Source organism: Stegodyphus dumicola, chromosome 4, assembly GCF_044657685.1.
Source record: "Stegodyphus dumicola isolate Sdum_Otavi_A_Nest chromosome 4, ASM4465768v1".
NCBI classification, from domain to species: Eukaryota; Metazoa; Arthropoda; class Arachnida; order Araneae; family Eresidae; genus Stegodyphus; species Stegodyphus dumicola.
In genome coordinates this window covers 130,364,799-130,382,622 of record NC_140771.1, presented here as the reverse complement: position 1 = coordinate 130,382,622, position 17,824 = coordinate 130,364,799, and the positions used below count along the sequence as shown (strand labels likewise).

General features: G+C 36.5%; 1 protein-coding gene across 2 annotated transcripts in view; it reads right to left on the bottom strand.

Moving 5' to 3' along the window:
* Nucleotides 1–17,824, bottom strand: part of LOC118205474 (metallo-beta-lactamase domain-containing protein 1) — a 175,916-nt gene that overhangs the window by 131,226 nt on the left and 26,866 nt on the right. For both annotated transcript variants that reach the window (XM_085815449.1, XM_085815448.1), the window contains exons 2-3: nt 16,609–16,772; nt 15,591–15,705 (exon numbers count right to left, since the gene is read on the bottom strand). In XM_085815449.1, coding sequence (XP_085671575.1) covers nt 15,591–15,705; nt 16,609–16,772 — 279 coding nt within the window. The remainder of the gene's footprint in view (nt 1–15,590; nt 15,706–16,608; nt 16,773–17,824) is intronic.

The window sequence follows — 17,824 nt, the reverse complement described above, 5'->3', positions numbered from 1 at the left end:
TGGAAGCAAGTAGTTCTCAACGCTTGATTTAAAGAGTGGGTATTGGCAGGTAGAAATACACCCTGATGATCGAGAAAAGACGGCATTTACTACGGGACAAGGGCTTTGGCAATTCAAGGTGATGCCGTTTGGACTGTGTAATGCGCCGGCAACATTCGAACGCCTCATGGAGACTGTTTTGAAAGGTCTTTCCTACGAAGCCTGTCTGATATACCTGGACGATATCATCATCGTCGGAAAGAGTTTTGAAGAGCATCTAGAAAATTTTAGAAAGGTGCTTCAGAAACTGAAAGAAGCCAATCTGAAGCCGAGTTCCGCTAAATGCAAATTGTTCCGAAAGGAAGTGACTTATCTGGGACATGTCATCTCTGCAGAAGGTGTGTGCACGGATCCTGAAAAGGTGTCAGCCGTTAAATCCTGGAAACGTCCGGAAAATGTCCATCAGCTGAGAAGCTTCCTAGGGCTTTGCACCTACTATAGGAGATTCGTGAAGGACTTTTCTTCCATCGCAAGACCTCTTCACAAGCTGACAGAGAGCAAGCAAAAGTTCTTGTGGACAAAAGAATGCGAGGATGCATTTAACAACTTAAAAGACGCTTTAACATCTGCTCCGATCCTGACGTATCCTCAGCTTGACAGACCATTTATTCTCGACACAGACGCGAGCAATGAAAGTGTCGGTGCTGTTTTGTCCCAAGAAATATACGGCCAAGAACGTGTAGTGGCGTACTGGAGCAAGTGTCTGTCTAAACTGGAGAGGAATTACTGTGTCACCAGGAAAGAGTTGCTCGCCATAGTCAAAGCTGTAGAACATTTCCATCATTATCTATACGGCAGAAAATTCCTCCTCCGCACTTACCATGCCTCATTGGCCTGGCTTTTAAATTTCAAGAATCCTGAGGGTCAAATAGCCAGGTGGATACAGAGACTCCAAGAATATGACATCACTATCCGTCATCGTAAGGGATCGACCGCCACCGGGGTGAATTAGGCGTTGGGTTTGGGAGCCAGGTGTGGGGCCCTTGTGTCGCTTCAGGGGTTGTTTTAGATAAATGTGGATGTGGTGCTACACCAATTAACCTATGGTGGAGGGGTGGTGCCCACGTCCTCCGTCGCATGTCGCATCGTAAGGGATCATCACACGGGAACGCCAACGCCCTGTCTAGAAGACCTTGCCCAGAAAGCTGCCGATATTGTTCCAGGGTGGAAGCGAAATACGAGCTGCTGACTCCCGTCGCAAGACAAATTACAACATCAACATCGGCTGATCGAGAACCGTGGAGTGATGATGAAGTGAGGAAAGACCAGCTGGAAGACCGCGACATTAAACCCATAATTGATTTAATGGAGTCATCAAACAGAAAACCTACCTGGCAGGACATTTCTATCTGTAGTCCTACAACAAAACAATATTGGGCACTCTAGGATTCACTTCACATTCGAAACGGCGTCTTATACCGGAAATTAGAATCGGATGATGGGAAGATGTTCCGACGGCAGCTGATAATTCCAAGATCCCGGATTCCTGATGTCCTTAAAGAACTACATAACAGCCCTACAGGAGGTCACTTTGGAATAATGAAAACCTTGCAGAGAGTTCGTGAGCGCTTTTACTGGAATAATGCAAAGGATGACGTGTAAAAGTGGTGCCGATCATGCGATGCCCGTGCAGGTCGGAAAGGACCGAGGAAACGCAGCCGAGGCAAGCTGCAACGTTACAACGTAGGTGCGCCGTTTGAACGTATCGCCTTTGACATCTTGGGACCTCTGCCACGAACTGCTGATGGCAACAAATACATACGCGTTGTCATTAAATACTTCACAAAGTGGCCTGAAGCGTATACTATTCCTGATCAAGAGGCTGTTATAATAGCTGAGAGGTGATGGTACAGTACTGGATTTCGAGGTTCGGAGTGCCTCTTCAGTTACATTCCGATCAGGGAAGGAATTTTACGTCGGCAGTAATCAAAGAACTATGCAAACTACTCGGCATTGACAAAACCCAAACGACGCCATTACATCCCCAGTCGGACGGCATGGTAGAGAGGTTCAATCGAGCCATCCTTAATAACCTCTTATTAGTGGTTTGCAGAAACCAACAGGATTGGGACAAGAAATTACCACTGTTTTTACTGGCTTACCACAGTGCTGTCCACGAGACTACCGGCTATTCCCCATCACAGATGCTCTTCGTTCGTGACCTTCGTCTGCCTTGTGATCTCCTGTTTGGTCGCCCTCCGGATGCTCCTTCATCGCCTGAGGGATATATTCAAGATCTTCAGGCTCGTTTTGAAGTGATGCACAACTTTGCACGAGAGCGAGTCAACTTGGCGACGGAGAAGATGAAGACCCGCTACGACACAAGAGCTACTGAACATCAATTCCACGAAGGAGACAAGGTGTGGTTGTGGAATCCGACTCGACGGAAAGGACTTTGTGAAAAATTACAGTCACCTTGGGATGGTCCGTACACGGTCCTAAACAGGCTGAATGACGTCGTGGTTCGGATCCGTAAGTCTTCGAGCTCTAAACCTAAAGTCGTTCATTACGACAGGTTAGCTCATTAAGCCATAGTGCGTAATGTAAATAATTGTACATAGTATAACACCATGGTCCTTTTTGCTTTTAAATGTGTATTTGATTTGATTTGTAGTTAGTATTTGATTTGCATTTAGTATTTGATTTGCATTTAGTATTTGATTTGCATTTAGTATTTGATTTGCATTTAGTATTTGATTTGCATTTAGTATTTGATTTGTATTTGATAGCATTTGATTTGTTTTATCTATTGCATTTATTGTTCATGTTGTTTGATATTGTAATGTAATGTTTATGCCACAGTTGTAAGTTTAGCTTCCTGTCCAGGGATTGTACTGCCCGCGACGTGCAGTCCTTGGGAAGGGGGCAGTGTTACGAATTTGGTATTTAAAATGCTAATGTTAGTTCAATTATAAATTAATTGGTTTTATTTCCCACGCAGTGCAGCGCGTGACGAATATTAAAGGAAGAAAGCTAAGCTTGAAAATTAAAAATACAAGAGCACGTGCATTTAACATTAAATAAATAAATATGTCTTTTTGATTTCGAGAAAGTACCAGAAAATTCTAGCGTGTGATTTTTAAAATCTTATAAAAGGAGGAAAACATCTCAGTTCGTAGTAGTTGCTTAGTTTGTTGTTGTTTAGAAAACTGCTCTTGTTGATTGTAGCGAATTCGCGGATTAGCTTTCTTTAGCTGTTTTGAATTACGTTCTATTGGACATTTGTGTAGTAAAAAGATAACTACTGTGAGATATTGTAATACTGCATGATAATTTGAGAAAATTTAAGCATTTTTGTTGTGATAATAATAAATTTTTGTTCATTTTTCATCGGACTTGTGCATTCTTTTCGTAACGAACCCGTACGCACGCAACAATATTAAAAATAAGCAATTTTAAAAAGAAAAAATATTTTCACTTACCCTTTTCAGGAAAATAAAAAGTCTTTTGATAATGACGGCACGCTTCCTTTGCATTTCCAATAAAGTAATAAATTTACATGTACATTCACTCACCTCTCTAAGCATCACAGATAAATCTATAGCGATTGTTTATTTAACGAAATATATGCAGAAAAATGGCAAAAACACACAGATAAAAACACTCGATTGATAACTACCACATAAGAACATTCAAACGGCAAATGAATTAACTGCTCAAATTACGAAGTAAAAATTCCAAAAGAAATCGTCTGCTTGGAAATTCTTTTTAACTGCAAGTATAGTTTTGAAAGCATAAATTATCGTCTGCTACTTGACAATTTGTCTTCGGACATTTGTGCTCTCTCCAAAGAAATTTATTCGTATCTAGTTATTAAAAAACGCTGTGAAAGCCATGGCTTTTCGATATCTAAGGCTACGATAGGTAACATTGTCAACGATAGGAAATTAAAAAAAAAGACAACAAATATAATGAAATTAAAAAAAAAAATCTGAAATTTAAGATTTTACATTACGCCTCAAAGGTGCGTTTTTTTTAACACTTTGCGTGTTACCTTTATTAATTAAATATCATGTTCTTCGCACTTAAACCGTAAAATTCAGTTCAACAGCAATATCACAGAATAATTTGAAAATAAGCATATTGTTACGAATTTGGTATTTAAAAAGCTAATGTTAGTTCAATTATAAATTAAATGGTTTTATTTCTCGCGCAGTGCAGCGCGTGACGAATATTAAAAGAAAGCTAAGCCGGAAAAATTAAAAATACAAGACCGCGTGCGTTAAATAAATAAATATCTCTTTTTGATTTCGAGAAAGTGCTGGAAAATTCTAGCGCGTGATTTTAAAATCATATAAAAGGAGGAAAACATCTCAATTTGTAGTAGTTGCTTAGTTTGTTGTTGTTTAGAAAACTACTGTTGTTGATTGTAGCGAATTCGCGGATTAGCGTTCTTTAGCTGTTTTGAATTACGTTCTATTGGACATTTGAGTAGTTAAAAGATAACTACTGTGAGATATTGTAATACTGCATGATAATTTGAGAAAATTTAAGCATTTTTGTTGTGATAATAATAAATTTTTGTTCATTTTTCATCGGACTTGTGCATTCATTTCGTAACGAACCCGTACGCACGCAACAATTTTTGGTGCAGAAGTGGGATTTGAATGCCAATCACAAGAGCGATGGAAGAGCAGTTAAGACAGCTGATATCAGCCTTTGCTGCATTTAAGGAAGAAATGAAATTGGGCCAAGATTCCGTTAAAGGAGAGATGAGATCCGTTAAAAAGGAAATGGAAGCCGTTCACGAAAAGTTGGAAGCTGGTCAAGTAACTTTTAAAGAAGACATAAAAGCTGTACAAGAAAAGATTGAAGCAGGTCAAGACGAAATGAAAAGAGAAATAACCTGCGTAATAGAAAGTAAATTTGAGGCTATGGAAGACAGAATAGGAGCTGTCAAAAATAAAGTCGGGCAAATTGAAGAAAAGGTTTCTTCTGTCAAAGATGAAATAGAAGATAGAGTGTCGGCTGTGGAGCAACGAGTCGAAGGAAGAGTTTCGGCCTTCCAACAACAAATTGAAGAAAGAGTTTCTGCCGTCGAACAACAAATTGATGATAGGGTTTCTGCTGCCGTCGCCAAAGAAGTTGACAGCCTAAAGAAGTGCATAGCCACGGTAGGAAACAATTCTGAAGGTTTCAAATTCTTATCGATGCCTGCTCGTCCATCTCTGAAGTTATCCACATATGATGGGAAGACATCCTGGCAAGTGTATAAAACACAATTTTCTATCGTTTCGGATGCGAATGGATGGGATTCCCAAACTAAGACCTGTCATCTCGCCGCTTCTCTGAGAGCAGACGCAGCGGATATCCTGCAGACACTTCCAGAAAACCAAAGACTTGACTTCAAAGCTCTATCCGGCGCATTGGAGCTGCGCTTTGGCGAGAAATGTTTAAAGGACTACAGCAGGCTTCAATTAAAATCCCGTCAACAGAAGCCCACCCAATCACTCCAGTAACTCGCCACGGATGTTGAAAGGCTGTCCCATCTCGCCTTTTTTAAGTGCCCGACAGAAACAAGAGAAATCCTGTCGCTGCAATATTTCATCGACGGCATCCGGGATCCTGAAGTACAGAAAGCTCTTCGAATGGCAGATGTAAAGGACACAAAAAGCGCTCTGTTGTACGCCATGAAGTTCGAGGCAGCCCAGCAAGCAACTAGTAGAGATAGCTACCCAGTTAGAGCTGTGCGAGTCCATGAGCCAGTGGATCAACTGATGGCTCGTTTAGATGATTTAGCCAGACAAGTCGAAGATTTGATACGGAGTAGGAGCGAGAAGAAAGTGGCTCTAAGGTGTTGGAGATGTGGTAGTGAAAGTCACCTAAGACGGAACTGCAAAACACCCCGAGGTACGGAAAATAAGACCATTTCCCAGCAACGACGCAGTAAACAAATTAGTGACCATATCGAGGAACGGAGGTTGCCAGATAATGAAAAACCTTATTTTAAAGCGCTTACAATTTATACAGTGAGTGGCAACAGTAACGGACTGTCCATTAATGGGAATATCGATGGAGTTCCTTGCAATATGATCATTGACACAGGAGCTAATGTTACCATTATTAGGAAAGATTTAGCTGAACAGTTTAAAGATAAACTTATTTGGACGCCATCCTGTGTTACCCTTCAGACTGCGTCTGGTGATAAGATCGATATAACTGGGAAGTTAAACGTAAACATCACGTTTGGAAGTGCCGCCTACCATCACACGGCATATGTGGCGGATATTACAGATCCATGCATACTCGGATTGGACTTTTTAAGGAAATACAATTTTTCCTTAGATTTCAAAAACAATAAGCTGCTTTCAGCATCTGATGGCATGACTATCCATCCTCAAAAGGGATCCTCGCCTGGAAATGTCGACGCCTTGTCCGAAAGATAGAGCTCGGGAAGCTGCCGAAATCATACCAGGGTCGAAAAGAAACTCAAGACTACCAGCTATTCTCCATCCCAGAAGCTCTTCGGTCGAGACCTTCGTCTGCCTTGTGACCGCCTGTTTAGTCGCCCTACGGATGCACCTTCATCGCCTGAGGAACACATCCAAGATACCAAGGCCCGGTTTGAAGTGATGCCCCGTTTTGCACGAAAGCGAGTGAACTTGGCGACGGAGAAAGTGAAGACCAGATACAACACGAGAGCTACTGGACATAGATCCAACAAAGGAGACAAGGTGAGGTTGTGGAACCCGATTCAACGAAGAGGACTCAGTCCTAAATTACAGTCACCTTCGGATGGTCCATATACAGTGCTGAACACGAATGACGTCGTGGTTCGGATCCGTGAGTCTTCGAACTCTTACGACAGATTAGCTCATTACTATGGCCATAGTACATAATGTAAATAATTGTAAATAGTATCAGACCATGGTCCTTTTTGTTTTTAAATGTGTATTTAGTATTTGATTTGCATTTAGTATTTGATTTGTATTTAGTATTTGTTTTGTATTTAGTATTTGATAGCATTTGATTTGTTTAAGTTAGTTATTGCATTTATTGTTTATATTGTTTGATATTGTAATGTAATGTTTATGCCTCAGTTGCATTTATGCCACAGTTGTAAGTTTAGCTTCCTGTCCAGGGATTGTACTGCCCGGGACACGCAGTCCTTGGGAAGGGGGCAGTGTTACGAATTTGGTAATTAAAAAGCTAATGTTAGTTCAATTATAAATTAAATGGTTTTATTTCTCGCGCAGTGCAGCGCGTGACGAATATTAAAAGAAAGCTAAGCCGGAAAAATTAAAAATACAAGAGCGCGTGCGTTAAATAAATAAATATCTCTTTTTGATTTCGAGAAAGTGCTGGAAAATTCTAGCGCGTGATTTTAAAATCTTATAAAAGGAGGAAAACATCTCAGTTTGTAGTAGTTGCTTAGTTTGTTGTTGTTTAGAAAACTACTGTTGTTGATTGTAGCGAATTCGCGGATTAGCGTTCTTTAGCTGTTTTGAATTACGTTCTATTGACATTTGAGTAGTTAAAAGAAAACTACTGTGAGATATTGTAATACTGCATGATAATTTGAGAAAATTTAAGCATTTTTGTTGTGATAATAATAAATTTTTGTTCATTTTTCATCGGACTTGTGCATTCATTTCGTAACGAACCCGTACGCACGCAACAATATCTTTATATTTTCCGATACACAGTCTCGCGCGTTTTAGTATGTTAATCAAAAATTCGTTAAAGTTTTACAAAATATGAAAACGATAATAAAACAAATTTCAAATTTCAAATTTGGGCTTCCAGATGCCCATATTCGCAGGAGGATGACGTTATTCAAAATTCGATGTTTCTAGGTACCGTCGTTTTATCAAAATGTGGGAAACATACATACATTTATGAAGATTATTAATCGTTTAATTCCTTTAAATATAATACAGGGCGATAATATTTGTTGGCCACAATTTGAAACATTGGCTACATTGGCTTTTCCCACGTACACATCGATCTATTCTCACTTAAAAAAAACATCTTTAGAATAGCATAAACTCGGCATCGCGCACAACCTCGGCATTGCACACCACATTGGCTTTGCCCATGTGCACATCGATCTATTTTCACTTAAAAAACATCCCAGAATTGCACAAACTCGGCATCGCGCACAACCTCGGGATTGCGCACCACATTGGCTTTGCCCATGTACACATCGATCTATTTTCACTTAAAAAAAAATCCCAGAATTGTATAAACTCGGCATCACGCAACACATTGGCTTTGCCCATGTGCACATCGATCTATTTTCACTTAAAAAATCCCAGAATTGCACAAACTCGGCATCGCGCACAACCTCGGCAATGCGCACCACACTGGCTTTGCCCATGTACACATCGATCTATTTTCACTTAAAAAACATCAGAGAATTGCACAAACTCGGCATTGTGCATCACTTTGGCTTTGCCCATGTGCACATCGATCTATTTTCAGTTAAAAAAACATCCCACAATTGCACAAACTCGGCATCGCGCACAACGTCGGCACTGCGCACTGCATTGGCTTTGCCCATGTACATATTGATCTATTTTCATTAAAAAAAACATCAGAGAATTGCACAACGTTAGCTTTTCCAATCTTCTAGAATTGTGCCAAAACGAAACACAAAATATTAAAAATAAGCAACTTTAAAACGAACCATACAAGAAAAATTTTTTCACTTACCATTTTCAAGAAAAATGTAAAGTCTTTTTGAGCGGTTTTATATATGAATTTATCTCAGGGGGGAACCCTTTTGGATCCCCCCTCATCTTTAAATAAATTTACAAACGTTTTATACGCCGTTTCCATAATATATGCAGAAAAAAGGGAGGAACACTCGATTAAAAAAAGAAGCCACCTAAGAACATTCAAACCGCAACAGAATTAACAAGTAAAAATAAAAAATTAAAAAAAATGAAAGCTTTTAGATTTGACATAACGCCCAAAGGGGCGTTTTTTTAACGTTTTGTGTGTTACATTTCTTTATCAAATATAATGTTCTTTACACTTAAACCATAAAATTCAGCTCAACAGCAATATCGCAAAATAATTTTAAAATGAGCATATCTTTAGAATTTCCGATACACAGTTTTGCGCTCTGCCCGTAATTTTTTTTTTTTTTTAGTCCAAAAGGATTTGAATCCCGAAGGACTATTAGTTTCGTTTTGGCATTTTGCGTCGGACGGATAAATGTCGGTTCACTTTTCAAACTGTTGCCATAAAATGTTAGAGTCCTGCATTATATTTGAAGAAATTAAATAATGAAAATCTGCGTAAATGTATGTATATTTCTCACATTGTCATAAAATAACGGTACATAGAGTCATCGAATTTTGAATAACGTAATCCTCCAACGAATATGAGCATGTGGAAGACAAATTTGAAATTTGAAATTTGTTTTATGATCGATTTCCTATTTTTTAAAACTTTGTTGAATTTTTGATTAACAAACTCAAGGATTTCAAAGCAAGCAATGGCAACGTTGTGCAGAAAAAACATTTTTATCTCCAGCGCGTGAGTCTCTGTATCGGAAATTCTAAAGATATGTTCGTTTTAAAACTATTTTGCGATATTGCTGTTGCACTGGATCTTATGGTTTAAGTGCGAGGAACATGATATTTAATAAAGAAAGGTAACACACAAAATGTTAAAAAACGGCCCTTTGGACGTAATTTAAAATGTGAAACATTTCAGATTTTTTTTTTTTTTTTCCGTACTGTGTTGCAGTTGCTCGCTCTGAAATCTTTGAGTTTGCTAATAAAAATTTCGTTCAAGTTTTACAAAATATCAATCAGATTATAAAAAAAATTCCAATTTTGCGCTTCCAGATGCCCATATTAGGTTGGAAACGTATGTTATTCAAAATTTGACGGCTCTAGGTACCGTTGTTTTATCACAATGCGAGAAACATTTATGCAGATTTTTCAATATTTAATTTCTTTAAATATAACACAGGGCGATAACATTTAGTGGCAACAGAATAACAACACAGCTTCAAAACATTGGGTTAACCATGTTGGCGCGTTTATTGCCCATTAAAAAACAATCGCCAAGCAGTGGGCTAAACCGCATTTTAACCAAAAGAAATATTAAGGAATGATTAATGAAAATGATTAAGGTTAAAAGGATAAAATTTTAAAAACAATGTCGGAAAATCTCACCTTTGCTTGGCTTTCCCAAATGTAAGATAACTTTGCACAGTATCTTACATTTTTCACAAGTTTTATCCTTCAATAATCCACAATCCATCAAAAATCCTCTAAAAAATTCATACTCTCTTGTTAATTCATACATAAAATATCTGTTTGGAATGTCTGGTTTTCCCAAACTTTTACGCTTGTTTGAAAACTCCCACCTTCAATTTTCCTTTAAAATCTCTCGATACTTAATTACGTTACTAACAGCAGGTTTAGAGCAATCCATAACTAAATGCAAAAATCTGATCTCCAAAACAGTATTCTCCTGCAATATCGTTAAGCAATATCGTTAAACAATCGCCGAAAATAGTGTTACGAATTTTGTGTAGATAGTTAATTTTAGTGACATTCTAATTAAAAAATATTGTATTTACCAGTGCAATGCAGCGCGAGATAAATTTTAAGAGAAGCTATGCCGGAAAAGTAAGAATACATTGGCACGTGCATTTAACTATGAGTAAATGAATATCTCAAAAATTTGTATTGACATTGAATAAATGTAACTGACAACTATATTAGCTGTAACCGTAATTCCATTCTCTTGTTTACATTGTGTTTGGCGAATAGTATGGGTTACCACATCATATCATTTATCGCCGCTCTTGGCGGTATTTTTTGGTTAAAATTCTGGGTGGGCTATACTGAAGCTGTGCCTCTATGCGTTTTTATATCCAATTCTTTATTGTTTAAGAAAGTGTTTAAATCGTCTTCATTTTCATCGCTTTCAGTAGAAGATGGTGTTTCCTCGTTTATGATTGAACTGGACTTTTCCAAAAATTGTAATTTGTTCCAAACATTCTTTAAATGTTGCACAGCCTGTACTTTTTATTCTAAACATTTTATTGAAAAATTTGGGTCAACTCCACTGAAATTTTGTATAACGAATAATAATAACATATATTTGAAGGAACAAATATAGAATAATGCAGAAAAAATTAGACGAAGGAAAAGTCGTATTTTCCCTGATTTATCAATTTAAGCACTTTGTTCCGAAACATCAAATAATAAAACACATTCAGCTGCTGTCAGTTTAAACCAGAGCCAATAAAATGTCACACCGTTATTGTACATAAAATGGCAAGGAGAGTAGGTGTCTTGTTATTTGATGTTTCCAAAACAACAAACGTTGATAAAACAAACAAATATAAAAAATATTTCATGGTTTCTTTTTATTTCTAGGACACCCTGTATAGGAATATTCCCTCACTCGCTGACATACAACCTGTTATTTACGACAGTAAATGTACACCATTTTGCCCATTCATTAACTTTTTTCTACCTAAATAATATCTCTAAAATTTACACACAACCAAACAAGTTTATTGTACCAAAAACATAATGTTTTACAGCTGTTGCCACTTAAATAAAACTAAAAGGAACTTAATATTACACTGGTTGAATGTATATGAACTATGCTATTGTTGCGTTTTTCTTTCTTCTGACACCAGTTGTTACGTTATTTTCTTCCTTCACGTTCGTACGGGGTTTGTAGATTTGGAGTGAATAACGACGACACTTGATCAAGTATTGAAACACACTTTATTTAGCCAATACTGATCAGGACAGCTCCAAAGTCACGTTTTACAGTCGTCGAAGATCTACTATAAACACGAGCGACACAGCCTTCACACTGTCACGCTATCACGGTGGAGACAGCTTCCTGTAAAGCACCAAAGTACAGCTCCTGACTCTGCTTGGTCGTTCTCGGAACTCCACGTACTCTGGAGACTCTCCACACGCTACAACTCGCGATGTACTCGACGATACACGAGCACAGCTCCCGACTCTTCGGTTCAGTCGTTCCCGGAGCTCAACACGCTCATCTCTCTACGATGCACTAACGGCGATACACTAAGAGACTCCTTCAGTGCACTCGACGAACCACTCGGCACTCGTTGCCCGGCTGTGAACTAGATCGACTCCGCACGGCTCGCTAGACGAGGCACACTCTCTGAGACACACTAACTCACTGCGGACCAGCAGGGTTTATATAGCTTTCGGCCTGTGTTCGAGAACATTCTGGGCCAAACCGGTAAGAATTCGTTCCAGAAAGTTTAACATACTCCCACCTTTAGATAAAAGGATTTTTATCAAAACAAATATTTAATTAATCCAAAATATAACCTAAAATTCCATTTTGAAGTTCACTTAAAAGTCTATTTTAAAGTTCAAAGTCCTTGAATTTAGAAGGCACTTTTATAACTCGACCACTTCATAATCTAATCTATAGCACTCATCCAAATAATCATCAAATGTTTTGCGATCTGGATCACAAACTGGTTCAGGTTTAGAAATTACTTTATGAAATAAGGGTTTCTTTCTAACCTTTATCCTTCCTGTGTGAGTTGTTTCAATTCTTTCTTTCTTAACCTGTGATTTAGAATAAATTTTGGAATTTATAAGCTCAACACCGGATGTTTCAGAAGCACTTTCTTCACGCTGTTCTTCACCACACTCATCACTTTTACTTAGTCCAATCCAATGGTTCCGATCTTCTTCATCGGGATCCTCATCATATGAAAATTTTGGACATCCTTCTTCTTGAATAGCATAATAATCATCATTAAAAAGCGTTTTCGTTTTCTGGTCATGTTTTTGAGGATCGAAATCACTTTCAATATTATGTTCGTTAAGGTTCAATTCAATCTGACAAGGCACTTCTTTCAACTTTAAAAATTTGTCCAAGTTCTTTTCTCATTAAATTTTTCAAACGTTTAAGATCTTCTATTTTCTGCTCTTTCTTCCTTTTTATTCTTTCAGCGTATTCTTCACGCTTCTTCTTTCTTTTATTTTCAACACGTCTGAGATAATCTTCAATCATCCTTGGATATCGTGTCATAAATTTTGAATCCGGCTCTTCAAATCGGAAATTATACTTACGTTCAAGTAATTCTTGCTTCTTTATATCTTTTTCATCATCACTTAGCACTGCAATATCTGTTTCTGCATAAGTTGGAGTCTCATCGTGTTTATATTTACCTTTACACTTCTTATCAAAAATAAAATCTCTTAAAATTTCTTATTCTCATCCAGGTTTGTATCATTTCTAAGCTTCTTCAAAAAGGACATTTCTTTCTTAACTTCTTTTGGTACTTCTTATTCTTGATCTTTCAAACATTTTAAATAGTCAGCCTCTGCATCTTCTCTTGCAGAGTTGCTATAAAATGATCGTTTACGATCTTATCAATTTCACTTCTAGATTTCAATTCAAAGGGATCTGTAATGCCAATGCCTTCTAATTTCCAAAGGTTTCTGATATCTTGATTGTGAATGAAGAGGGAGGTAACAACAGCAGCAATAGAATTTTTACCTCCAGTTGTTAGCGATTTACCCATCAAAACCCATCCGAGCAGTGTTTCCATAGCAAAAATACCTGTACATAATTTTTGTATTTTTCCTGTATAAATATTTCCTGAAAAATCTGAGCCTATCAAAAGATCAATCTGTGGGTTGACACAATCAACATCTGTGATATAAATCCCTTTCCAGCTAATTATGATATCCAAGGTCCTTTCTGTAGACTAGGTATAGATCCACAAATTATAGGCTGATCTAACACAGGAATCTTGCAGCTATAACCAATATGCAGATTCTTAATAGTTATATTATAACATTTATGATTCATATCAGATGTCCTTCCTCCAAGCACAACACGTGTTAATTTTTTATGAGTTTCTGAGCTTATTCCTAAAGATCACACTGTTGATTTTAAAACATAGGAATATTCAGATCCAGTATCGATCAATGCCCGAAGATGAAGTTTCTTTCCTTCATGTTGAATGACAACCACTAAAGTTTGAAGCAAAACTCTTCTTGAAGTGACTGTTGAAGAAAGAGTGCTAATTTCACAATTTTCTTGATTGCACTCGACAGGAACTTTTGATTTCTGCTTAAATTCTGGACAACAAACAATGCAATGCTTCCTACCACAAAACATGCATAGAACTTTACTTTTACAATTTTTAGCTCGATGGTTTGTTTTCAAACATGTAAAGTAACATTTTTTCTCTTTCATAATTTTCAATTTTTCATAATGACTTAAATTTTGTGCTTTGTAGCAATCTTTGTTTTGGTGAGATTTTTTACAGAAAATACAATTTACAACATTATTGTTATTTATTTCTTTTGCTCTCGAAAACAAGTTGCTTGCAGTAGGTTCAGTAATATCTTCCCTATCCTTATGAACGTTCTATCTAACATACGTAAATGATTTTAGGGACATTATATGTAAGTCATAGTATTTTTCGTATCATGTAAAATGAAATGCCTCCACAAAAATAAGGTTACAGGGGCAGGCCTTTGGCAAGATAATGCCAAGCTGGCGATGGTTTTGATGGCTAATTTTTGTCGTCAAACCTTGCGACATTCTAGTCAAATCCCTATATAACTGTAATTGGTCTGAGATTCCTATATGTAACTCTAATAATACACAGTCCTATATGCAACTGTAAATGTATAGCGGCTCCCGGGAATTTCGAGAAATCAAAGGTGCTGTAAATTTTTCAGTGGCCTGCCTATATGAGACCAGAGAGAGTATCCTTCTCAGTTTAGTGCAGAGCTGAATTCAGAATATTGAAAATTCTTCTTGAGAGCTTCACTTTTAGATGTGCTTTTCACTTTTAAGATTGCGTCGTGTTTAACACTCTTAGTTGTTTGACGTGATAACTAGTGATTGTATTCTGTCACATTCAGACGAGCTGGACGAGTACTTTTGTAAAAAGTTTCATAACTGTCTAGTCTAAGGGCTTTAGTTCATAGGCATTCTGCATTAAAAATGGTGAACCAAGGGCAGCATAAAAATGATTCAGGACCGCCTGTGACCCCATGAGTTTGACGTGTCTAGTCTAAGGGCTTTAGTTCATAGGCATTCTTCATTAAAAATAATATTAATAATATAATAATTTTAGAAGTTCAATAGTTTTTTTTTTAAAGTTTTCTCATTTAAAAACGTTTCTGATGATCTTTCGGTTAACAAGGCTATTTGCTATTTACATTCATTTAAAAGAAATACTAATATACTTTTTAATCAAATATCAATAGGCACATTTAATAAAATTATTTTTTTAGAATCTTAATTTAAAGTGTTATTTTATAAGTTTTAACCACAGAATAAAATGATTTATAGTGAATTTTTATAACTACACAATTTTTAATTGATTTTTTTACCAGTTTTGCAAATAGGAAGTAAAACAAGTTTGCTTAGCTTCTATTAAAGCATACATGTATTGTACTGCTCTAGAGTGCATTAATGTATAAAAAATAAATTATGCTTTTAATAATTTTCAAACTGTTGTTCATTTTCCAATTCCCCTTGATATACTGTACAAATATACAAATTCATACGTCTACTTAGAACTAAAATTTAGAAAACAAATTACTTACCCACTACTGCTACTGTTCCAAGAGTAGTTTTCTTTACAATTACACTGACATCAGAAAGAGTATGTCCAGGTGTGGCAATAACTTCAACATTTTCAGATATTTTATAAGGATTACCCTATATTCAAATTTATCAATATTAAACTGTACAAATATTGACTATTATTTATGCATTATCTAAAATTTCGGTAACAATTTACTCTACGGTACTCCTTGGCGAATCGTTTCTTTTTTGACGCCAAGATCGGCGTCAGGAAGGATCAGCGGCAATTTCAAGATGGCCGTTACACAAAACCAAAATAAGAAGTCAAAGACTTACACAAACTCGGTTTCCATGTACACATCGACTTATTTTAACTTCGGAAAACATCACAGAATTGCACAAACTAGGCATTGTGCACTGCCTTAACTTTGTCCATATATACATCAATCTATTTTCTCTTAAAAAAATCAGGAAGCTAAAGTTAAAACTATCATGGTAACCAGAAAAAATTCGCTGCTCTCTTAACACAAAGAGACGAACAAACAACCAAAAATACGCACATGGAGAGGAATAAATAACCAGAAATACATATTTCGTAACATAAATACTTTCAAAAACAAATCTTTTAAAAAAAGGAACACACAGAGACGCATAAATAAATGAAACGGCAGTTTTTTAACATACCTTTTTTTCACGTGCATACGTTTAGACTTCCCACCACCATCTCCTTTATCCTCCAAGTGAGCAATTCAATTAAATTTTTCGTCGTTTCGGGTCATCCGCTGTTTATCAACTTTCATTCTCTTACTCACCTGAGACAGACTGAAATGATGGTACCCACAGTAAAATAATAGCAAGTTCAAAATTCAAGACCATACTATATACGTGCAAGCAAACACAGCAACTGAAAAGAATAGTAAGAACCAAAAACCCGAGTCCGTACAAAAGTTATTACTATTAAAAAAAAAAAAAAAAAAAAAAAAAAAAAAAAACCCAAGGGGTACCGTAGAGTAAAGATTATTCATAATTTCTATTTACCTCTTCAAATGCAAAATATATGTATTCATCCTTATGACATATTGATTGCCCGACTATATGTTGTGCACTGGTAAATAAATTTAAATTACCAATATGATCTGAATGTCCATGAGTACATACAACATGTGTAACATCCTCTACTTGTATACCTTTTTCTTTCAAACCTGAAGAAAGAGGAAAGTAAATAAATTATTTTCTACTTCTTTAATAACTAAATTAAGATCATAAATTATTTCATATTATTTTCACATAAATTTAGAAGCACACTTCGAACGTTTTGGGGAATTTTGGATTCCAAAATTTCCTCATTTAAAAATAATTTATATTGTTGCGTGCGTACGAGTTCGTAGTAAATTGAATGCACAAGTCCGATGAAAAGTGAATAAAATTTATTCTTATCACAACAAATAAAAACAAAATGCTTAAATTTCCTTAGAGATATTCGTACAATATCGCAATATTTCACTGTAGTTATCTTTTAAACTACTAAAACGTTGAACAGAACTTAATTCAAAACAGAGAAAGCTTATCCGATTTCACCGCGAATTCGCTACAATAAACAAAAGTTATCCAAACAATACCTGAATCGAGACGTTTTCCTCGGCTTTTAGAAGCTTTTTAAATGCACGAGAAGCTTCTCTTAATTTCTCAAGTTTTCTGCAAAGCAGAAAAGTACAATTACGTAATATCTATTTATTAAATGCGCGTGCTCCTGTATTTTTAATATTTCGACGCAGCTTTCTCTTCAGATAAATCTCGTGCTACATTGCATGGGAATATAAAACAATTTTAATAACAATTCTATTAAAAACAGAAAACTAAATAAATAAAAAAAACCGTAACACTACCCTCTTCCCAAGGACTGCACGTTCCGAACAGTTCAATCCCTGGACAGGAAGCCAAACTTACAACTAAGACAAAAATGCAATAACACAAAATTACATTACAATAACAAACAACATAAACAATAATTACAATTAGTAACAAATCAAATGAGAGCATAATTTTTAAAAATTTAGAAACAAATGAATGTATAGTAATGAGCTAACCTGTCGTAATGAACGACTCTAGAATAGTAATGAGCTAACCTGTCGTAATGAACGACTCTAGATTTAGAGTTCGATGACTTAAGGATCTGAACCACGACGTCGTTCAGTCTGTTTAGGACTGTATAAGGACCACCCCAAGATGACTGTACTTTCGGAGAGAGTCCTTT